This window comes from Furipterus horrens, unplaced genomic scaffold, assembly GCF_987537825.1.
Source record: "Furipterus horrens unplaced genomic scaffold, mFurHor1.1.pri manual_scaffold_10, whole genome shotgun sequence".
Lineage (NCBI taxonomy): Eukaryota > Metazoa > Chordata > Mammalia > Chiroptera > Furipteridae > Furipterus > Furipterus horrens.
In genome coordinates, this window is record NW_028327180.1 from 48,691,454 (window position 1) to 48,716,044 (window position 24,591).

Below are 24,591 nucleotides of genomic sequence, written 5' to 3' on the forward strand. Positions count from 1 at the left end.
TAGTTCCATTTGTTTATATTTTCCTTTGTTTCCCTAACCTGAGAAGATCTAGCAACAAAAATATTACTGAGAGCAATGTGAGAGTTTACTGCTTATGTTTTTTCCTAGCAGTTTTTTGGTTTCAGGTCTTATATTTAAGTCTAATCCATTTTGAGTTTAAGAAGGTGGTCTAGTTTCATTTTTTTGTATGTATCTGTCCAGTTTTCCCAACATTATTTATTGAATAAACTGTCTTTACTGCACTGTATAGTGAGGGCCTCCTTTGTCCTAGATGTCTGAAGTTTTGAACAGGCATGGGGACTTGCCTGGGCAGCTGCTGAGGAGCAAGAGTAGAAACATTGAAAGGAACCTCTAGACAGGAGTCAATATTTTGAGAAACAGCATTAATCACAGTAGTAAAAGTAAGAGCTAGTTGCTTCTGTTTGAGAACCTGTCTGGTGCCAGGGCCTATTACTTGGTCCTCAGGATTGTCTATAGAGGCCCAAGGGGCCAGGTGGGCTCTTGCAGCTAGTGATTCATCAGGAGGAAGCACTGGAACATTTGGGATTGTTTGGTGGTGTGAAAGGGAGGGACTGCTGGAATGCTCAGGAGAAAAGAGGGGTGCGGTGGAGTCAAGCCTTGGAGAAGACAGGGATCTGTTGGAAGACTGTGGCTGGGTGTTTTAGGGTAGGATAAAAAAGGGGGAGGGGAGTACAGGATGTGGGTGCATGGGTGCTGAGGTGTAGCTCACACCTCAGCGGTGACAGGCCACAGAGGCCTCTGGAACCTCCAAGTGCCTTTCTCCAAACAGCTATGTGTAGGAGGCAGTGAGAGCTTCCCCTTGGGCTGTGGCGGGGTAGTCCTTGCCTATCTTCATGTTGCTTCTTCCTAGATAGAGTTTATATTTATATTGTTATGTTTTGACTCAAGTCTTTGGTGGAATCATAGTGGTTGGGTATTTATAACTCAGGGAGGATTCCATTTTGCCATTTCCTCCTGTGTGCCTCCTTGAGCATTGGATAAGGAGATGAGCAAGAGCCCTTTCTCTTCTGGAGCAACTGGAGAAGGGAACTTAGTTGGATGCTCGATGTCAGATGTCAAGTTTCAGCTGGGCTTTAGTCCTGGGGGATGGAAGGGTGGGAGTAAGAGCTGGCAGGCAGAGCAGGCCTGAATAATAGGTGCTTGCTTGTGTCTGATGGATGAGTGGGAGGAAGGGCTTTCCCAGTGGTGGGAAGAGCATGTGCAAAGACTTGGCAGTAGAGGCAGGCAGGTGTGATGGGTGTGAAGAATTGTGACAGGGCCAGTGTGGTTGGAGCCAGGAACGTGGTGTGTGTGTGTGTGTGCGCGCGTGCATGTGCATGCATGCATACATATGTGTATATCAGATGACTCCCATAGGGTCACCTTGGCCTAAAGCAGGCAGAGCCTTGAAGGCCACGGTGAGGTGTTGCTAGCATTGGGAGGTTTTAAAGGACTTTAGAAATGGCCTCAGTGGTGCAGTGCAGGGAGTAGAGGATCCTGTCCCTCATTGGGGCTGTGGTTACTGTGGCTGCGGGAGGACAGGGAGGCAGGGGCAGCCCAGGGCCCTGGAGAGCACATACTGGAAGACAGGCCTGCTTTGGTTGCCAGGGATGGGCTTGTGTGGCCTGTCTGCTCCGTGGCCCTCATGGGGCTGATTCTTCGCCTTTAGACTGCCAAGTCATGCTCTCTCCTGCTCTGCAGGTTAATGAGGCTCCATACCTTGGGGAGAGCAGATACTGCTTTGCCCTCTGGGGCCAACGTGGAGCTGGAGCACCTCCTTTGTGTGCCTCTGTCCTAACTTTTTGTCTCAGGCATGCCAGTGTGGCTGGGTCATCTCTGTTCTTTTAATACTCAGCATTTCAAGGATCAGGTACTCCATATTTTTGGCTTTTGGGATTGCACTCTCTCTCTAGCTACTACTCAGCTCTAGTTTGTAGATGAAGCAGCTGTACATAGTGCATACTTGGGTGGGCATGGCTGTGCCCCAGGAAAAACATTCACCACAACAGGCCCAGGCAGTAGTTTGCTGACCCCAAATTTGAAAACTGAATCCAGTCCTTCCCCAGTCACCCAGCACATGTTTGAACAGTATGATCTATGGGCTTTTTTGATGCTCCACAATTTGTTCTGCCTCGGTTTCTCCCTTTCTGATTGGGCTGGCCAGGGAGTTCCCTTCCTTAACGTTTGGCAGTGCAGTTGCTAAGACTGTTGACAGAGAGGATCTAGGTGACCCTGTCTTCAGGGGCACTGGATTGTGTGGAACAAGTGGACCTAGAGGTGGGAGAAGGTGAATGTATTGTTGGGTTTCCCCTCGGAGTTTATTTTCCAAATGTCAATGTCCCAGGACTGGATTTGAGCCAGGGTGGTAAATATTTAGGTGCAGACACAGTTAAAGAATTTTAGCGATAGCATAAGTGTTTGATGAGTGCAGGTGGTCGTAGGAGGAGATCAGAAATGTGCAGCTTCCATAAGGGCTGGACCGCTGGAAGGGACAACTGGCCCTTTAGGAGTTCCTTGGAGAGACTAGGCTTCCTGGTCAGGTGCACATGGCCCCAGAGACCTCTCTCTCTGCTGGCCACAGGCGCTGCAATCCAAAGGTCTCCTTGGAACTGGAGCTCCGCAGACAGCAGCCGGTGTCTGGCTGGGGCTCCTTGCCTCAACTTAAAAGGGAGCCGACATTACTTGCCTGAGCTCCAGAGGATGAAATGGCAACACAAGACTGTTGTTGCCCAAAGTGAAGTAACTTGATTTCATGTAAATCACCATGGCTACCCTCTGACCAAGTGTGATCTCTTTCAGACTGGGAAATCGCTGTGTTGGGGTGTGTCTCAGAGTCGGGTGTGTGTGTGTGTGTTTAAGTGGAGTTCCCAGGTGCAGGGTCAAAGCCAAACCATAATGATTTATCAAGGGAGCAGAAGAGTCTCTTATGAGTTGGTAATTGTGTACTTAACGGTTACTTGATACTGTTTTAGATGTATGGGTTGGAAATAAAAACAGTAAAAGCTGTCTAAACCCAGCCAGTGAGGGTGGATAGCAAAAACAGCCCAAATGCTATATCAGTGAATAGTGATTATAGTTTATTTTAGAGAAATGCTCCCAGTTCTCATGGTGATAAGTGGTCTCTGCTTGGTTTCAGCTCCTTTTTGAGTCTCATACTAATTGTATCTGAGGGTCTGCTGCTCCTCAGCTTGATTCCTTCAACGTTAAACCATCTTGGCTCATTCATTCATAATTATTTATTGAGTACCTGGTATGTTTCTGACACTGTTCTAGGTGCTTGGAATAAAATAGGCATCAGGCAGACAGACACCTCTTTTATTGTGGTATTTATGTTTTTGTCAGATGAGAAAGTTCATAGGCACAGTAGCTGCCTTGTGTGGAGTGAGCAGAGAGGCCAGGGCTGTGGAAGAAGAGAAGGGTGGGCCTCTGTGAGGGAGACATTTGAGCAGCAACTTGGGGGAACATGGAGGGGTTCAGCCATCTGGGGGAGGGGGAGTGATTGAGATAGTGGGAACAGCTAGTACAAATGCTCTGGCAGCTATTGTTAGAACAAGCTTTATACAGACATTTTTGAGAAATTATGTGAACTGAATGTGGCCTGGGCATTTGTTGACATTAAGGGATTTTTGTATGGTAGTTATATTTTCAAAGGTCCTTTTCAATTTGGGCTGCAAATCGAAGAGTTGATTGTAAAAATGATAAAGTATCTGGAATTTTGTTTAAAACAAAAACACCCCAAGGTGGGAGGGTGTCTGGTGTGTTGAAGTCACGGCCAGGAGGCCAGTGTGGCTGGAAGGATAAGCAGGCAGCTGGCAGGTGGACTTCCAAGTCCAGGAGAGGCTCAAGCTTCATTCTAAGTGAATGCAGGGCCTTCAGAGGGTTTCAGGCTGAGGACGGAAAGCAGGCGGTTTAGTTTGTTGTACTTCATTATAGCAGGGAGGATGGTGTGAGAAGCAGTTGGACCCCTGGTGTGTCTGATGGCAGAATCAATAGGATTTCTGGATGGACTGGATAGTGGGGTAGTCTGATCAAGAGGGCAACTTCAGATTTTCATCTGAGCAGCTAGAAGACTGTGGATGTGCCATGAGCTAAGAGATAGAGAAAGCCATTGTGGGGCGTGAAGATTTGAGGTTACCTTAAGACTTATTTGCATATTGCACTGTACCCAGGATGCACTGTGTGTGTTGTGATAACAGATTAAGATGACCTTTCTCCTTGCTGGTTAACCCGTAGAATATGTTATCCAATGTGTCTTGTGGTTTTATGGAATAGGGTACTCGGATCATCTTTGTTGAAAATCAGTTGTCCACATGTGCATGGGTATATTCTGGTTGTCCATCTACATGTCTGTCTTTATGTCCATGTCACAGACTTGGCTATTGTAGCCTTATAGTCTTTTTTTAAAAAAAGTTATACAGTAGTTCCAATTATTTCCCCCTTTGAAACTCCTCTGCCCAGCCTGGCCCCCATTTCCATAGCCAATCACTACACCATTGTCCTTCATATATGTTCCTTGACTAGTCCCTTCACCTTCTTTCAAAGAGTCTCCCCCTCTTTTCTCCCCAACCTTATCGTGAGTCTTCAGCTCATGTAGGGTAAGTCCTTCAAATTTGTTCCTCTTTTTCTTTATTTTTTAAGTATATTTTATTGATTATGTTGTTACAGTAGTTCCAATATTTTTCCCCTTTGCTCCCCTCTGCCCAGTACCCCACTTCCCTCTAGCAATCCCCCCCCCGCCCCTTAGTTCATGTCCATGGGTCCTGCGTATAAGTTCTTTGGCTTCACCCTTTCCTATACTATTCTTAACATCCCCCTGTCTATTTTGTACCAACCGATTATGCTTCTTAGTCCCTGCACCATTTCCCCCTTCCTCCCCCTCCCCCCTCCCAGCTCATAACCCTCCAGATGATCCCCATGCCTAGGATTCTGTTCCTATTCTGGTTTGCTTAGTTGGATTTTGTTTTTATTTTTTAGATTCAGTTGTTGATAGTTGTGAGTTTGTGGTCATTTTAGTGTTCATAGTTTTGACCTTCTTTTTCTTAAGTAAGTCCCTTTGACATTTCACATAATGGCTTGGTGATGATGAACTCCTTTAGCTTCACCTTGTCTGAGAAGCACTTCATCTGCCCTTCCTTTCCAAATGATAGCTTTGCTGGCTAGAGTAATCTTGGTTGTAGATTGCTTTTCATCACATTGAATACTGCTTGCCAGTCCCTTTCTGCCTGCAAAGTGTCCTCTGAGAAATCAGCTGATAGTCCTATAGGCACCCCCCTGTAGGCAACTCTCCATCTCTCTCTTGCTGCCCCCAGGACTCTGTCTTTATCTTTCACCTTTGGCATCGCAGTCATGATGCATCCTGGTGTGGTCCCCTCTGGGTCTAGCTCGCCTGGGACCCTCCGTGCTTCCCAGATCTGTATGTCCATCTCTTTCACAAAATTTGGGAAGTTTTTCTCATTTTTTTTCTTTCTTTCTTTCTTTGATATGTTTTATTGATTATGCTGTTACAGTTGTCCCAATTTCTTTTCCCTCTGCTCCCCTCCACCCAGTGACCCCCCCCAGTTGTCCCCACCCTTAGTCCGTGCCCATTGGTTGTGCATATAGTTCTTCTCAACCTCTTCCTGTCTACTCCACTCCCTCCTACTATGCTTCTTAATTCTTGCATCATCTCCTTCCCTTTCCCTCCTTCCCCCTCCCCACTGACCTCCCCCCTATATGTTCTCCATACCTATCATTCCACTCTCGTTGCCTACTTAGTTTACCTTTGTTTCGATTCCCTAGCTTCTGTGGTTGGTTGTTGTGATACAGTTTTCATTTTAATGTTCATAGTTTTGATCCTTCTTCTAAACAAGTCCCTTTAACATCTCATATAACAGTGGTTTCAATCTAATGAACTTCTTCAGTTTTACTTTGTCCTGGTAGCACTTTTTCTGCCCTTCTATTCTGAATGACAGCTTCGCTGGATAGAGTAATCGTGACTGTAAGTTTTTGATTTTCATTACTTTGATTATTTCTTGCCAGCCCCTTCTTGCCTGCAGAGTCTCCTTTGAGAAATCAGCTGTTAGTCTTATTGGGACCCCTTCATACGTAATTCTTCTTTTCTCTCTTGCTGCTTTAAGATTCTCTCTTTATCTTTAATTTTTGACGTTTTGATTATAATGTGTCTTGTTGTGGTTCTCCCTGGGTCCAGTTTATTTGGAACTCTCTGTGCTTCCTGGACCTGTAAGTCTATTTCCTTCCCCAAGTTAGGGAAGTTCTACTTCATTATTTTTTCACATAATTTTTCAATTTCTAGCTCTTCTTCACCTTCTGGCAACCCTATAATTCGGATGTTTGCTTTCTTATACCTGTCCCAGAGGTTTCTGAGCTTCTCCTCATTTTCCTCACTTTTCGTTTCCTCTTTCTGCACTGGGTGACTGTTTGTTCCTTCCCTATGTTCCGATTTGTTGATTTGATCCCTGGTTTTCCATCCCTCACCACTTGTTTCGTATGTGTTTTAGTTCATTTCAGTGGGAGTAGCCTTCATTTCTTCCCCGTCTTAAGTCCCGCTGTTATTTCTGTAAGCTGTCTTATAACTATAGCTCTGAACTGAGCCTCAGAAAGGTTATCTATTTGTTCATCTGTTAATTCAGGTATTTGCTTTGTGGTCAGCTGTGTGATTGGGATCTCTATTATTTATTCCTGCCATCCTGGCAGGGTTTTTTTTTTTTTTTTTGCTTCCTGGGTGGGGCTGTCACACCTCCTATGCTGTGGTGCTTTGTGTGGGAGCGGGGGTCCAAGATGGATTTCTGCTGGGAGCCTCCTCCTCCATCCCCATGCCCTCTGGGCCTCACAGTCCGAGGCAATGGGGGTCTGCCTTCCCCAGCGTTGGAATCATGAGCTGATGGTTTGGTCTGCAGCTAGGGGTGCTCCGAGGCTCTTCTCGCCTCCCCTTAAATACAGGTGTCTGTGCTTACTGCAGTCCTGCCGCCTGTAGCTGCAGCTGCTGCCTCCAGCACAGCTTGACCTCTCTGCCCCAGCTTCGCCCCTCCTACCTGTCCGGATGAGAACCACTTCTTTATAACTTCATATGTTGGACTTCCATGTAGCGTTATTTTTTAGAACTTCTGGTTATTTATGGTTTTGCAGTAGTTGTAGTCCTTCTTGGGTGTGAAGGGAGACAGAGCATGTCAGTCTAGGCTTCCATCTTGGCTGGAAGTCTCCTCATTTTTTTTCAATTCTTGCTTCCTCATTCTGCACTGGTTGACTGCTTTTTCCTTCCTTATGTTCCAAATCATTGATTTGAACCCTGGTTTCCTTCCCTTCACTATTGGTTTTGTGTGGATTTTCCTTCGTTTCACTTAGCATAGCCTTCACTTCTTCTCTTATGCGTTTGCCGTACTCAAGCATATCTGTCAAGCCTGTGAGCATCTTTATCACCAGTATTTTGAATTCTGCATATGTTAGGTTGTCTATCTCCTCATCTGTTAGGTTGGCTGTGTCCTCATTGCTTAGTTCTCCCACTGGAACCTTGATCCATTTACCCCTTTGGGCTATACTTCTCTGTTTCCTCATTCTGACAGACTCCTGTTTGTTTGCCTTCGTGTCCCAGGTAGAGCTGTCACTCCTGTTACATTGTAAGGGGTGGAGCCTTAGGAATTCATCAGTACAGAGCGACCTGTTTCACCACGTTGTTGCGCTGTATTTGGGGGAGGGGTCCGAGAGGGAACAATGCCACCTGCCCAGCACTCGCCCCCTTTCCAGGCACCTCTCCCACTTCCGCACTGGAATGGTGCCCCTCTAGCTGCTGCCCTGGCCGTCGTTCCCAGAGTGGGTGGGTCTGTGGACATTGTAGGACCGTGGGGGCCCATTAAACAAGCGGACTCTGCTGAGACCGGCAGTTTCTGCCTCCACCCCAACCCCCACTGGTCTGCACAGTCAGAAGCAATGAGGCTTGATTTTCCCCAGTGCTGGGACTGTGAGCTGGGAAAGCTCCCCAGGTGTCCCTCCTGACTTTTTAACATGTAACTGCGCTTTCTGCCAGCCTGCCGCTGCCACCGCCACCAAACTGTGTCCTCTCCACCTCAGCTCCACCCCTCCTACCTGTCTGGATGAGTATTTCTTCATTATAGCTTTGTTTGCTGGACTTCCATGCAGTTAGATTTTCTGGAACTTCTGGTTGTTTCTAGTTTTGGGGTAGTTGTATTCCTTCTTAGTTGTGGAGGGAGATGCACCATATCTGTATACGCCTCCATCTTGGCCGGAAGTCCCCGCTCCTCTTTTTCAATGTTGCTTTCACTAGTCTAGATCCTTTACATTTCCATATAAATTTTAGCATCAGCTGCTTATTTCTACAAAACATGTTAGGAATTTTTGATTGGGACAGCATTAAACTGTGGATCAATTTCGGGGGGGGGGATTGATGCCTCTGACTCATGGACAGGACCTATCTCTTTTATTTTTTCATTTCTCTTAAAGGTATATTATTATAGCTTTCAGTTTATAGGTCTTGCACATTTAAAAAAATCAAGTATTTCTTAAGTATTTCACTTTCATGCTGTTTTAAATTGATTTTTGTTAAGCTTGTAGTTCTGATTGTTTGTTCCCAGTGTGTAGAAATACCACAGACTTTTGAATTGACCTTGATCCTGAAGAGAGCAGCTGCTCGGAAAGTTCAGAGCTCCTGGTTCTGAGGCTTCCCTTCCAGGGTAGACAGGAGCCACCGTTTGGAAGGTATGAAAGGACTAGGACTAACTGCATCCACTTTATTTCCTGTTCTGGACTTCACTGAGGATGATTCTGTGTGCTCCTTGGTGCCCAAAGGTCTTTCCATGGGAGTTCACTGGTATTTGCTTATTATGCAAGTTTTCCTGTGGGAGAGTTTCTCACCATCTATGAGCTAGGAATTACTGTGAACCCAGGTTAAAAATAAAGGTTTTATAGCAAGCAAGCCCTGGTATCATGTAGGTGCAAAGAATGACAACAAAGGTGCTACTGACAATACCCAAGTCCAGCATTTGGCTGGTTCACTGGGTTTAGCCTTTGCTCCTGGAGCCCTGGACATCTAACGTCGCAAAGAAGGGGAAGTCCTGGAACCAGCTGTCTCTGTGACCTCAGGAGAGTTCCTGAACATTTCTGAGCCTTAGTTTTTCTGTCTGTAAAATGGGCAGCCCCTTCCTCCCTGGGTAGTGTTAGCTGTGTGAAAATGATTCCACAAAGGGGAAGCTGCCTTCATTTGGAAGGTGAAGTGTGTTTGTCCCCATGTACATCACACCCTCAACTTGTTGAGGGCAAACCCTGCACTGACTGGAATTGTGGGTGGTTTCTCTGGGGTCTGTGCCAGGGAACATGTACCAGGGAACAAGGAGGTCATTTCTGGAGAGGAAGACCTAAGTGACCCTGGGCAAGTTCCTGTGTATCAGATACATCAGATTCCTTATCCGTAAAATGGGTATGATTCTGTAACCTGCCTCTAAGGTTGTCCTGGGGATTCATAGAGATGCTGAGTTTTTGAGCACAGTACCTAGAATTCACAGTTAAGCACCTATTAAATGCTGAATATTACTCTTCCTGCTATTAATGTTATTGCTATTACAATCAACCTTTGAACCACTTTTCGTGTATTTGGGATGTTGGTGTGTGGCTGTGTACAATATCATGCCTCGATCATATTGTTGAAGACAGCATTTGCCATGCTAGTGTTTGTTGGTGAGCACTGCATCGGGGCATAGGTCAGAGACTGATAGAAATTTGTTTCCTCAGCTGCCCCCTGTGGAAGATAGCTGAGACAGAGCTTTGGTTGAAATCCAGAATTTCACTATGTAATCCCAGGGGTTAGGGACATTTAAGACTATTTTATTCTGGAATGTTCCAGAAATTTTCCTGGGAGACTCAGTGTTTCTTTCTCTGTCTTTCATTTTAGGTTGGCAAACACCTTGACGCAGGTTGCCATTTACATAGTTGCTGCCATGGCCAGCTGGTAGGACCAGAATCCCATGCCCAGAAGCCAGGTGAGTACTTGGGTTCTGGTACCCGTGTAATGAAGGTTCTGACTTGCCCAACAGTCCTCATTCAGCTCCTTGGACATTTGAAACTGAGCACTGCTTCGGAAGCTGACGCCACCTCCTAAAGGAAATGGAGGGAGGTAAGTCCTCCAGGATTGTGTGCTAAGACTTGTCTCCACGGGGCCACCCAGGCTTTGCCTGCCTCATGTCTCAGGGGTCACTCTCTTGAAAAGCCCTGGCCTAAATAGGATGAGATGTCTTCTGTGAGGATCAGGGGCAGAGGATAATCCTGGCCAGGTAGCCTTAGCCCTCTGGCCATTTAATGTGATTTCCCAATGCTGACCAAAACTGGTAGAACTTTTCCTTACTATTATCTGCAGCGTAGGGTTTGGAGCTAGTCACCCTTATCTTGCCCTGTGTCTGTGGGGAAACTGAGCCATTTCTCACTGCGTGGAGCTATCAAATGTAGGCTCTGTCAAGGGCTCTTAGGACCCAGCAGTTTGAGCCCGCCATTCAGGTGGTGTTTTTAAAAGATTTATAAATATGTCAGCTTGTGTGCTTTTTGTTGGGGGGTGTAAGTCAGTCCAGATAAATCAGTTTATTTTAGGTTTTCTCTGGTTAGCACCAGCTCACACCCAATTCAGTTGAACTGTGGCCTGTGGTCAGCTGGGGTCTCCTCATTCCTGTCACACAGACACATTGGACACAGAGGAGGAGCAGGGCACTAGGAGAGTTGAGTCCTGCCAAACCAGGAGGCACACACAGCCCTCACACAACACCCACATTTATACATGGTTGTTGGTGTGCACACAGAGGGTCAGAATGCCTGCTTGGGCTCATGGACATGGTGTTCACCTTGAAGTTCTCCTCTTGGGTCCTCTTCGTTTGGTAGGTATGCACTGCTTGTGTGCCAAGAGATCGGCTTTGTGCTGGATATTCAGGATCAGAAATGGGTGTGTCTTACAGGAAAATAGTTCACAGAAGGAATAATGCAGGTGGCCCTTAACCAACCAACGTATGGAAGATGCTCAGTCTCTCTGATACTAATCTTGGTTGTTGGAGTTTCATCAAAACATTTCTGACCTTTTGTCCATAGAGATGGACACTATTCTGTTGGTGGGAATTGGGCACCACCATATGTTGCTTTTGGGGGTTCATAACTCTTCTGAGTGGGAATCACCCTTTGCCCTAACAATTCACTTCTAAAAATGTATCCCAGAGATACACTGTTAAAAGTAAAGATTGTGATAGGGCTGTTTATTAACAACATTCTTAAGTAGCAAAACTGGAAATGACTTAGGTGTTTGTCAGTTGGGGTTGGGGACTGATGGGGTGGAACTGAACTTCTAAGCGAAGGAACAATGAGATCTTCATGTCATGGTGACAGGATTTCTAGGGTGAAATGACAAGTGGGAAAAAGAACAAAGTGAAGGGTAAAGAGAGGTACTGTGCTCACTTTAAGGAAAGGTTGGGGGGTATGGCTGTATGTGTACTTGTTCATATAAATGAACCACATGGTCACCTCTGGGAAGAGGAATGAGAGGGGACAGAGTTACTGGAGACTTATCCAAGTTTCCTTCTGTGTAGCACTGAGTGTGTTACATAATTATAAAAGTATGTCAAGGGGGAGTGGCAATCACTAAAACCCAAAGCAAAATAAAATAAATGAATCTAGGTGCATGTCAGTTGCAACTCAAGTTGGTGACTTAATCTCTCAGACAGATTTATTTTATGTGACATTTAAACACAATTTGACTATAAATGTTTTAGTGAGATACATCATAAAGGCAAAATGAAAGTTTTAAAAATCTTTAGCTGTTTTTAGAAATCATATTTTTGGTTTCAGGTTAACAATACCAATAGTCTTAGTGTTATATGTTAGAGAAGAAAATAAGCCATTAATGTCTTTAAGAACCAAAATTTTCCACATGAAATAAAAGTAAATATAAAATGAAAGCATTTAAGTCAAAAGTTAAAATGTTTAATTATAAATCGGCATTGGAACATCCTAGTTGTGTCAGAAGGATCCACAGGGGCCCCCCTGGCCAAGGGTGGGCAGGTGATGAGGGAGAACAAGGAGTCCCGAGCTGGAGCATCAAGGTGTAAAAAATCCATGTTCATGTTGGTGCTCAAAGGAAAGGAAGACACTTGCCTGTCCCTTTGGAGGAGGGTGTTAGGTAACCGGTTCATTATGAAAATTGGTAAACAGAGGAAAAGAAGCACGCATTTATTACCTCTTATCTATGGACCGAACTCAAGGAACAAAATGGTGGGCGAGGGCAAGATTCCTTCACAGATCAGCGATAGCCTACAGAACTTTCTGGAATGCTCTGAACCTATATTGTCTGTGTGATACATGGAATAGGTTGACTGAGGAAGTCAAATTTCAATTTTATTATTTATTAAGTATTTTATTGATTATGCTGTTACAGTTGTCCCAGTTTCTTGCCCTTTGCTCCCCTCTGCCTGGTACCCCTCTTCCCTCCAGCAATCTGCCCCCTTAGTTCATGTCCATAGGTCGTGCATGTAAGTTCTTTGGCTTCACCTTTTCCTATATTATTCTTAACATTCCCCTGTCTCTTATTCTTTCCAATTATGCTTCTAGATTCTTGCACCATTTCCCCCTTCTTCCCCCTCCGCCTTCTAGCTGATAACACTCCAAATGATTCCCATACCTATGATTCTGTTCCTGTTCTGGTTGTTTGCTTAGTTTTTTTTTTTTTTTTTATGTTTTAGATTCAGTTGTTGATTGTTGTGAGTTTGTTGTCATTGTACTGTTCATAGTTTTGATAGTCATTTTTTTTTTTTAAATAAGTCCCTTTAAAATTTCATATAATAGTGGTTTGGTGATGATGGCCTCCTTTAGCTTTACCTTGTCTGGAAGCACTTTATTTACCTTTCCAGTCTAAATGTTAGCTTTGCTGGATAGATAGTCTTGGTTGTGGGTCCTTGCTTTTCATCACTTTCAATACTTCTTTTCAGTCCCTTCCTGCCTGCAAAGTTTCTTTTGAGAAATCAGCTGATAGCCTTATGGGAACTACTTTGTAGGTAACCCTTTTCTTTTCTCTTGCTGCTTTTAAGATACTTTTTCTTTAACCTTTGGCATTTTAATTATGATGTGTCTTGGTGTGGTCATCTTTGGGTCCAACTTGTTTGGGAAACTGTGCTTCCTGGACTTGTATGTCTATTTCCTTTGCTAAATTAGGGGCATTTTCTTTCATTATTTTTTCAACTAAGTTTTTAATTTCTTGCTCTTCCTCTTCTCCTTCTGACACCCCTGTGATTCAGATGTTGGCATGTTTAAAGTTGTTCCAGGGGTTCCTAATCCTCTTCTCATTTTTCTCAGTTCTTGTTTCTTTCTGTTCTGGGTGAACGTTTATTTCTTCTTTTTGAATTCCAGCTTCCTTCGCATCATTTTTGGTTTCCCTGTATATTTTTCTTTATTTCACTTTGTATAACCTTTGCTTCTTCCTTTATTTTGTGGCCGTACTCTATGAGTTCTCCGAGCATCCTGATCATCAGTGTTTTGAACTCAGCATCTAATAGGTTGGCTATCTCCATTTTGTTTAGTTATTTTTCTAGGGTTTTGTTCTCATCTTTCATTTAGGCCATATTTTCCTGCCTCCTCAATTTGGCAGCCTTCTTGTGTTTGTTTCTATGTATTGGGTAGAGCTACTTGGACTCCATGTCTTGGTAGTGTGGCCTAATGTAGTAGGTGTCCTGTAGGGTCCAGTGGCACAGCCTCCTGTATCATCCAAGCTGGGTACTCAAGGTGCACGTTTGTTTGGGCTGAGCACACCATCCTCTTGAGCCTTGGTTGCTGTTGGCAGATCAATGGGAGGGATTTACTCAGGCCAGTCAGCTGCAAGGACTGGCTGTGACTACTGACCACCAGCCTCTGCTCTCTGTGGAGGATTAGCTGGATTAGCTGGGCAGGGGAAGGGTGGTGGTGCACCGATGGATGTGGTCTGTACCTGTCCACTGGGTGTGCTGGCCCTGCAGTTCCCTGGTGGTGCAGGCCAAGGTCAGCCCCTACGTGTTTTGCCCGGAGGCACCCTGCCTGAGCTATAAAGCAATCTGAGATGGCTGCTACTTGTGCTGGGCTTGGAGGTTCCCAGGCAAAGCATGCTGTGAATTTAGGCTGCCTGCTGCTAGTGCTAGGTCTAGAGCTCACTGAGGCCAGCTTTTGCTTCTTTGATAGGATTTAGGAGTTGAAAAGCATGAGCCAAGACCAGCCATTCATATGGAAAAGCAGCTTGGGTGGGCCTATAAATTGGGTGCGGTGGAGTCTCTGGGGATCTCCAAGGCCAGTCAAATGGTATTAGGCAGATTGATGGAGTCTCAGATATGGCACCAGCTTGCCAGCTCCGTCTCAATGGATGTGGTTTCTTTAATTCCTCAGTCATCAGACTTCCATTCACCTCGATTTCTGACAGTTCTGGCTGATGGTTGTGCTATATTAGTTGTAATTTTGATGTGAAGAGGTGAGCCATGTCTGCCTATGTTGCCATCTTGACCGGATCTCTAATTTTATTCAATTTTAATCTATTTAAAACAGCCCCATGTGGCTAATGGACAGCACAGCTATTGACATTCTGGCTGATGAAAATGAAGTGATGGAATTACATATTATAAATTTTCAGGCACCCAATGAGATGATGGGTCCAAACAGCAAGCATCCTCAGTGGCCAGAACTCAAGGAGTGTGTACATGCTTGGTTGGGCCTCAAAATCTAGTTTACAGGCCCTGGCTGCTGTGGCTCAGTGGATTGAGCATCGGCCTGCAAGCCAAGTGTCGCTGGTTCGATTCCCAGTCAGGGCACATGACTAGGTTGCACGTCAGGTCCCCAGTTGGGGGCGCGAGTGAGAGGCAACCACACAGTGATGTTTCTCTCCCTCTCTTTCTCCTTTCCCCCTCTCTAAAAATAAATAAATAGATAAATAAATTATTTTAAAAAAATAATCTAGTTTACAGGAAACTGGGGGCCTGTAGTATTTACTACAGGGATGCCACCAGCACAGCCTGACTGGGAAACAGGCTAAATGACCTAATTTCTTCAAGGCATGATTGAAAGGTTGGGGGGAGGGCTATAGATTTCAATCAATGTGACCCTGGCAGATTAAGGAATGCTTGTTAAATTGTTGAAGGTGTGATTATGGGATGGTGGTGGTTTGTCCTGTGGAGATCGTCGGTCGTCGGCAGCCGTCCGTCTCGAGAGACGATGGTGTAGCTTCTTAAGAGTCTATCTGCACTGCCGAGAATGGTTGTGCAGTCCGACTCGGGAGTGACACGGTATCTGTCTCCTCCTGTGTTGAATCGACATCTTGCGATGACGCTGGAGTGTCCTCTCCAGTGGAGCTGAAGCTACAGAGCCTGGGCAGGGTGATATGGAGGGTCTGCTGTTGCCCATGCAGCAGACCCCCCCTCTCTTCGCAGCTGAAGGGTCCAAGGGAAAGACGGAGTCAATACAGCTTGGCTTCAGGTGCGCCGCAGGAGTTGCCGGTGTTGACTACAACGTCAAACCGCCTTAGGGACTCCGGCTCCGGATTTTTTGTCGGGGTTTACTCCCTTAGCCTTTCCCCTGAAGAGGTATGCCGCAAGGCAGCGGAGGTTTTTTGGAGTCAGAGTTTTCCTTCTCTGATGTGCCCTGACTGGAAGATCGAACCAGCGACACTTAGCTCGCAGGCCGACGCTCAATCCACTGAGCCAAACCAGCCAGTCCTGTGGAGATACATACTGACCTATTCATTCATAAATGCATGTTGGGTAGAATTTGCTTCACAGAAGCTACTGGGGTGTGGGAGACTAGGGTTAGTCACCTGTAGATCATGGGTGGTAGGTGCGTGCAGTTAATCATGCTGCTTTCTTTACTTCTGTGGGTATGTTTGCAGTTTTCCATAATCAAAGTTTACAAAACAGGTTTGACCCAAGCATGCTTTCAGGGAGCTTTATGACGTACAAACCCAGGGCAGGGAAAATGGCCACTTAAAAGTGAGGATGGTGGCCATTTGTGGTTAGTTTAAATTCAAGCAGAAAACCTTAAGCAGAGATTCTGGAATTTCTGTGAGGGGCCATGGCTAGTGGCCAGTCAGGTGGAACAGCCTCTCATTACAGCATTCATATTTTCTGTAATGACACAGCTACCCTCTGTGGAGCCCTTAGAGAGCATTAGTGATAAAGTGGGTGGGTGTTGTTCCCATTTCACAGGTAAGGAAGCTGAGGCATGTGGAGGTGAACCAGACATCATTCTGTGCTTGTTGGTACCTTCTATTCTGTGAGCCTCCCCCCCCCCCCCACCCAGTACATCTTATTACCACCTGTGCTTGCTTTTTTTCTTTTAAAATATTTATTTATTTATTTTTAGAGAGGCGGGAAGGGAGGGAGAAACAGAGGGAGAGGAACATTTATGTGAGTGAGAAACATCGATTGCTTTTTCCTCTTGTCAGGGACCGAAGTTGTAACCCAGGCAAGGGCCCTGACAGGGAATCAAACTGGCAATCTTTCACTTTGTAGGATGATGCCCAACCAACTGAGCCACCGCAGTCAGGGTCGCCTGTGCTTTCTCACTTCAGTACTTTGACTCTGTGGTAGCCCATAATATTGTTTTCAGGCTTAAGTTAATATTCTTGATTAGAGACCAGTCTCACTTCCCCATTGTTGTCCATCCATAGCAGCTGTAGCCAGTAGCGTGGATAAAGTAACTGGTTAGCTGATCTTCAACATGGCTTTGTCTTATAAAAAGTAGTGCTTTACAAATTTGAGCCTGTGCCATGTAGGGATCACTGTATATCTTATTGTGGGAGGGACCTGTCCCTGCATCATCCCCCTGCTCTGTGTCCACTGCCCACCCCCCCACCTTTGTGTATGTTCTTCCAGGGCTTCATGGGGCCTGTGGTGCTCTGGGTGTGAGGCCTATTGTTGGAAACCTCCAGGGTTGTCCATGGTGCCTAGTCAGCCCTTGGTCCCTAGCAGAATCATGTTTGGAGGAATGAGTGAGTGGAACATCTGTGAGACTGAGGTGGGTGGCACATCCACAGGGAAGCCTGTGTGGGCCTGACTCAAATAGAGCTCTGCCTGTGGTGGCCTGGTGACTCTCGCTCCATGTTAGCTCTCTTATCTGTAAATTGTGTGTCCCACATGGTCAAACTCCAAGGCATTGGCTTCTTCTGTGGGAGATGGTTCTTAGTTCCCACCTGTATGGTAGGCTTACTGCACCGTGAGCACGAGACAGGTGATACATAAGCAGGGCTTTGGCCCTGTCGATGAGGGTTCTTCAGTGGTTTGGGATTTTATTGCATCAAGGAGTCTTTCCTTGAAGACCTGATGCTCTTTATTGGAGTAAACCTGCTTTTGTCTTTTAGTTTAGCAATTCTAGAGGGGTTGTGGTTTTTGGGATTAGGATTGTTTTGTTTTCTAATCCTGCCTTTTAAAATATTCAATTCAGGTAAAATTTGCAACATAAAATTTACTAATTAACCATTTTAATCATTATCTTTCTATTGGCATGAAACCTTTTGGCTTATTCAACTAGGAATGGGAGGATGATAGCTGGGAGTTCTGAAATTACCTTTTCTCATCCTTTAAAATTTTTTTTTAATCCTTGCCTGAGACATTTTTTAAATTGCTTTTAGAGAGAGAAAGGAAGGGAGAGAGAAATATCGATGTAAGGGAGAAATATTGATGTAAGAAAGAAATATCGATTGGTTGCAACCCGTACATGCCCAGACCAGGTATCGCAACTTGGGCTTGTGCCCTGACCGGGAACCGGACCTGCTATAACCTTTCAGTTACGGGACAACACTCCAACCAGCTGAGCCACATTGGCCAGGACTCTCATCTTTTTTTCCCCTTTCGTCTTTTTAACACATATGTACAGTAGTCCCTCTCTCTATCGTGGTTCACTTACTGTGGCCTCACTGTATCACGGGATTTTAAAAAATATTATATTTAATTATTCATCGCGGGTTTTTCGCTATATCGTGGGATTTTGCGGTACCGTATACGTATGTTGTTAAAGTTACGTAGGTTTAAGAGTGTAGAATATGTTTAAGAACATAAGTAGTGTTTATAAAAGTGTGGAGAAGGTTAATAAGAGAGTGGGAACGGTTTATAAGTGTGTGGGAAGGGTTTATAAAGCCTTAAAATATATATAAATACTAAAATAAATGTAAGGTTTCTACTTCGTGGATTTTCACCTATCGCGGGAGGGTCTATAGCCCAGTGGTTCTCAACCTTCCTAATGCCGCGACCCTTTAATACAGTTCCTCATGTTGTGGTGACCCCCAACCATAACTAAAGCATAGTGATTAATCACAAAAACAATATGTAATTATATATGTGTTTTCCTATGGTCTTAGGCGACCCACAGGTCGAGAACGTAATACCCGCGATAAGTGAGGGAATACTGTATTGAGCACCATTCTGTTTTGGGCCCTGGGATGGTGGCAGTGACAAAGATGTGTCCCCTACTCAAGTGGTGATGAAGTGGGTAAGGGGCATGTGTGGAGGGGAGGTACATGTCATTTTGCTGTCTCAGCCGAGACCTGAAAAGAGAGAGCTTTGTACAGAGACGTGGGGGAAGAACCATCCAGGAAGTGCAAAGACCCTGGGTGGGAGTGAGCTTGGCTCTCAGAGGAGTAGCCAGGATGTAACTGTGGCCAAAGCTGAGAGAATGAGGTCGAGGGGTTGGGAGGGGACACACGGGATGGTGGCAGGGAGGTAAGAGAGGCTGATAGGATCTCTAGGCTGGATTGAGGGCATTACTTTAGTAGCATGTTTTACGAAAAGGATCACTAATGTGATACTCTCTAGCTTATTAGCTTGACAGTTTCCTGGAGGTTGGTATAGGGGTCCAACCAGAACAATCCTTGCCCAAGTGGAATATTTCCACTTAGAGGGTAGAGGGGAAAGACGGGGTCTCCATTCTGGCTCTTACAGTTGTGCAGAAAGTGTTGTGAGAACTGTTTTTTAGGCCCATGGCTTCCTTGAGACCAGAAACTTGCGTTAGCCCTAAAAGTAGCTTTCCCTGCTGGCTCCAATTCTCCTGGGGCAACTAGCTGGGTGGGGGCTTTGACACCAAAAAAGGGAGGAGCTTGACAAAGGAAGCCCAGGCAGGGCCTCTGGACAATTGAGTTACAACACTGCTGTGTGCCCTGATGAAAACAACAACAAATGCACACCTGTTCCCCGACTTTCCACTCTTTGGAATGGAGAAGGCCTTTGTGGCTCTTCCTGGAATTTTCCGTGCAAAAGCGCCCCGCGGTTTCCAGCCACAGGCCTCAGTGGAGCTGGCAGTCAGGACTGCTCTGCGCTGAGCCCTGAGGGAGTTGCCCTGGAAGAGTCAGGGCCTCCCATTTTGTGATGTGACACCATGGGCACATTGCAGTTGTGGAAATGGCAGGCGTTAACCCTTTGTGAGCTGCAAGGCTCACAGCCCAAGAGGCAGCTGGGAGGGGACAGAGGGCTGGTCTTTTCCCTTGGGCGGGAAATTCAGCCAGCTAGCTCTCACAATAACATTCTGCACTTGAGGGACGCATGGTCGCCATTTCCCTGTGGACATTTAATATTACTCAGATTCCCCTTTACAGGCAGCGTCTTTGTTTCTGTGCTGTGTGCTCCTTCAGCAGCATCTGTTTCTCTCTTTGGGACTGCAAGGTTGGGATTTGGCCACAATCCAGCGGCTGTCGGAGACTGAGATGCCCACCTGAAGTGACCCCAAGTGGGTGGCAGTGGGTGCTTACTAAGCACCTCTGAGATGACACCTAAAACTAAGTGCTCATCTCTAGTGTGAACTGGGGGGAGCTAGTGACAATTTTAAAGACACTTTATAGCAGTTTCTCCTCCTCTTAACATGTGATCAGTATAGGTGCACTTCCTTCTACTGAGTGCCACAACTTACAGGTGAAGATGGGGTTTTCTCTCATGTCTCTGGGAAGGGTGCTCAGAGGCCAATGTGTGGGGCTGCAGAGCAGACAGAGTTAAGTGGGATCCATGTGGCTTGTGTGGTCAGTGTTCCCTGTTTTCAGAGTTTCCAGGAGCTCTTTGTTTTGGGGGGAAGATTAAAACACAACCCCCATACCATATCCCAGGAGGAGCTATGCTTTCTCTAGTTTTTTTCCCCCATGACTCTGAGGAGGGAGGTTGAGGTCATGGTACCTGGCTGTCCCAGGGTAAGTTTGAGCAGCCAGGTGCAGCTGTCACCGGGCTGGTGGTTACTGTGGCACAAGCCTCACCAAGGGCAGTGACTGTGGGTTTTCTGGAGATGATTTGTCCTGAAAATGGCTTGGTTCCCATACACTGTGCAGGGGTGAGATGCTTCCAGTGCCTTCTCCACTGTACAGTCTTCATGGGATTTGCATTGAGGAATCTGAAGAGGTTTTCTCTTTAAAATGTTGATGGTCACTACTTGAGTATGTTAATACCTACTCTAGGTTAATTTTGTTAAATAGATTTTTTTAAAAGTATTAATTCAGAGGCATTATTTACAAGTCTTCCATTAAAAAAAAATCAGATTGTGAATCTGGGTATATTTGTAAATGTGAATGCTAGAGGTGCCATTTTATTTTTATTTTTATTTTTTGACTTCCTTCAGTCTTAATGACCTGCATTGCTGGGTGTTTCTTGAACCTTGGAGTGAAGGTGACTGGGCTAGGATGGATGTCTTAGTCTGACTCTACCTTGGATAGGACTCCTCTATTCTGCCGCTATGGTGATTGGCTTATTATATTTGATGACTCAGCAGCATTTCAGATGGAGTGCAGTGTTTGGGCACACCGGGGATGTTAGAAGTGGCCTGTGTGGAGGCTGAGATGCTCCTGAACTTACTTAACCTTCCCTTTTGACTCTTGCTTCTGAACTGAGCACCGCACTTACAAGTAGCCTCTTTTCCTGGAAGGATTAGGGAGAGAGCACCTGTTGGGGCTGGAGGCAGAGAGGTACCCTGAGGAGCACACCATGCTCTTATTGACTTACTTGATGGAATGACTGGAGGCACTTCGTGCATACATACGTCTTTTTGGAGCATGTGCTTTGTCATCTCAAAGCTCTCAGTGCTCTCCTCCTTTGTTTTTCAGGACCCAGTGAAGGGTTCCAGCTCTCCTCAATCACAGGCTGAGGGCTGGCCAGGACCCCACCCCATCCGAAGTCTCTGGGCTTCTTACAGGCACTTGGAGCCCAGGGAAGCCCATGGGAGATCTGGTCATCACTGCTAGCTTCTCACACTGAATACAAGTGGCCTCTTTGTAACAGGGATGCTTTTTCTTTCTGAGTGACCTTGTTCCATTTAAAAAACAGTTGTTAAAAATTTTGATTAAGGATCCTTTTTATTTGGTTGGTATCATCTACTTTTCTTGAGAATGGGTTTTCACATGCTGTATATTTGTGCCACTTCATCTTTTCTGCTCCCATTTCTTCTTCCCTCTTTTCTCTCTACAAATTTCATATTCTGCCTCTGGGACCCAGCTCAAATGAAGCATATCTAGATTCTTCCTCCCCTCCTCTGAAGCAATTAGACTCCTTTTCTGGTGTTGACTTGTAATAAAATGGTGATTGGCACCCACATCTCACAGACCTTACTAGGTCCCCACCCATGAATGTGGGGACCCTGAGCTGCTACTCCAGCTCTCCACAAAGGAGGCGTCCCCAGGTCAACTGGCTCCTTGGAGGTTACTACTGGGCACAGGATCAGTATTTGTCAGGAGCCCATTTGTGTCCACATCCTGTTAGGCCAGGTGGGCCATGAACTTGGAAATGGGATATCCCAGGCTGTGAATAACGAGCATCTTGTGCTGCAGAATTTCCCACCTGGTTCACGCATCACTCAGATAAGCAAGAGCAAACAGTTCATTGCCCTCTCTGGAAGCTTAAATTATCTTGTGCATGAACAAAGTTGTAGAAATGAGCATGGTTGCACTGCTAGTGATTTCAAAACCCTGCTGCTCCAGTCAGATGCAAAATTATCTGTGGGTTGAAGTGACGGAGGTACACGAGGATTCATGCTAGACCGTGCAAAGAGTCCTTCATGTGGTTTAAAGGTTAGTGGTCCTGGCCCCTGTGTCTAATCTCATGTTCATACTTAATGGTTTTTCCTCCTTGTTGAGACAGGTGGATCAGGACCTGAGTGAACACTAATCTCCCATAAGAACTGCTATTATTATTATTTTTTAAATACTTTATTTCTTTATTTTTAGAGCGAGGGGAAGGAAGGGAGAAAGAGAGGGAGAGAAACATTAATATGAGAGAGGAACATCGATTGGCTGCCTCTCACATGTGCCCTGACCAGGGACTGAACCCACAACCCAGGCATGTGCCCTGATCAGGAATTGAATCTGTGACCTTTTGCTTTGCAGGACATTGCCCACCCAACTGAGCCATCACTGGTCAGGGCAAGAGCTGCTATTCTTTGCTCAGAATTGAACAGCTAAGAAAGACGTTTTCTGAGATAATTGGGCAAGACCCGGAAGTGGGAGGAGGGGATGAAAACTGCATGCATGTGTGGGTGCATGTGTCTATGTGAGCATGCCTAAGTGTGGTTGCACAGGTATGTGTATTTGTGTATGTGGTACAAGATTGCTTGATGTTTACTGAGCCTGGTGTGTTGCATCTTTGGGAAGCAGGGAGATGTCTGTTGATGACCCAGTTTCCTGCATTTGTCCTCTGTAGATAGGATATCCATTGAGTGAGGTCAGATGCTCCCAAGTCTGAGTGCCATGTTTCTTGTCCCTTTCCCTCTCTATTCAGTGCCTTTGGCCTCTCTACAACCCAGACCCCTAGAACCATGGCTGTTGGAGGCAGACCATGAGATTGCCCACCTCAGGAGAAGCCTTTGGAAGAGCAGCTGAGCCCCTTCAACAGGACAGGAGAATTTCTTGGTCACATGTCTCATTTTTGTAAAGTGACTGTCCATTTGGAGGGGTGTGTTGGCTTCTCTTTACAGATAAAAGATTCAGAAAACCTGCATCAAGTCCCCAGGTCCAAAGAGCCCTAGTGTAAGACCACCAGGACACCATTAGCTTGGAGGTGAAGTGACATGCCCACCAGCCATGCCCAGTGCTAACGTAAATGTCAGCAGAATTGAAGGATTGAGGTGGTGACCAGGTGGAGGCTGAGGCCCAGGCAGGTTCTCAAGACTTTTCTGCTATCTCTGGACTGGGCAGAGGAGCTGCAGCCATAGGCAGAATGTACTGGTGCAAATTGTGATTGTTCAAAGATCTTGATACATCTGTGGGATAGGACAAAAGGTGCTGGGGCTATGATGGTGCTGTCCTCTGCCCTAGAATGAGACAGTTGGGGATAATTTGGTATGGATCTGCATCCAGGTGGTTCCCTCCTTCACACCAGATAAAGCACTCTTCTTAGGGTTTTCCTGGCACAGATGATCCCTCTCTCCCCAGGGGCCCTTCAGGGCATCCTCATAGGCTCCCACGTCTCCAATGAGTCTGCCCCACTGTGCTTGATTCACTTTCCATCCCTGGTCAAATTTCTCTCCATGAGTGGGGATTCTCCTGCCCCAGCCTCCGCCCTCCTCCCCCTTTTACCCATAAGGTTCTCCTCTCAGTCCCCCGTGCTTCTCCTTAGAGCTTTGGTCCAATGCTCAGGCACGTGTGCTGAGGAACTGATTGTTTCTATAACTGGGTTAAAGTTTCATTCACTGCAGTAATTGAGTTTATAGCATGTAATTTTCTTCTGCATTGGACCTATTTGTCTTGAGAGTGTATAGGGCTTTTAGGATGATGTAAAATTGACCTATAGTGATACAGGCAGACCCTGCAGTGAGCTGTGTACAGTAGGCACTTTTTGAAACTCAATTTCTTCTTATGTGTCAAAAGTATTAACCATGAGTCCTGGGCTCAGGATTTACGTGTTCAGCTCCTTTTTTTGAAACCTGTTTTTCTCTGTTCTTTTGCTGTAATGCTTATTTTGGAAAATCAGATTTATTCCAACACTATTGATATATTAGGGCACAGTTGGAGAATAACACACACATTGTGTTTGGTTATGTGTGATTTTGTCCAGGCGAAATGCTGGGTTATCTGGTGACCTATTTTGTTAAGTAAAGTTTGCCTGGGACACAGCTATGCCCATTTGAAGGACATACTGTCAAAGCAGTAGAACTGAGTAATTGGGCAGAGACAGAATGGTCCACAGAGCTGAAAAGACCATATTTACTGTGTCCCTTTAAGAATAAGTTTACCCACTTATGTACCAGCTGAATCCAGAAGACTGTTCCCAGTCAAAAGAGCACCAGCTGGTACACAGAATCAAAATGCACAGACCTAAGGCGCCCCAAACCTTCTCGGGTCACACCCATCTCTTTCTGGAGTCAGGTAGCCTCCTGCCAGCTTGTCAGAATAACTCAGATACTGCAGCTGCCTACAGTCACAGCACACTCAGGTCTTCCCAGGGGAGGGGTCAGGCTTCAGGTAGCATTTGTGTATTTCTTGGCTGTTTACCATGCTGCCATTTAAGAATCGGGTTCCTGTCGTGTGTGTGTGTGTGTGTGTGTGTGTGTGTGTGTGTGTGACTGATGGAGTGCTGTACACCTAGCCCCGTTCTTCCTGTAAGCCCTGTGTTTCTATTGCACAGTGCTCCAACAGAACTTACTGTACTTGGA

At 45.7% G+C, this 24,591-nt stretch overlaps 1 protein-coding gene across 3 annotated transcripts in view; it reads left to right on the plus strand.

The window, feature by feature from the left end:
* GATAD2A (GATA zinc finger domain containing 2A) overlaps positions 1-24,591 on the plus strand; it is a 105,327-nt gene that overhangs the window by 39,192 nt on the left and 41,544 nt on the right. For all 3 annotated transcript variants that reach the window (XM_090290064.1, XM_090290063.1, XM_090290065.1), the window contains exon 2: positions 9,899-9,986. In XM_090290064.1, the coding sequence (XP_090146190.1) occupies positions 9,972-9,986 (15 nt within the window). In that variant the 5' untranslated portion in view covers positions 9,899-9,971. The remainder of the gene's footprint in view (positions 1-9,898; positions 9,987-24,591) is intronic.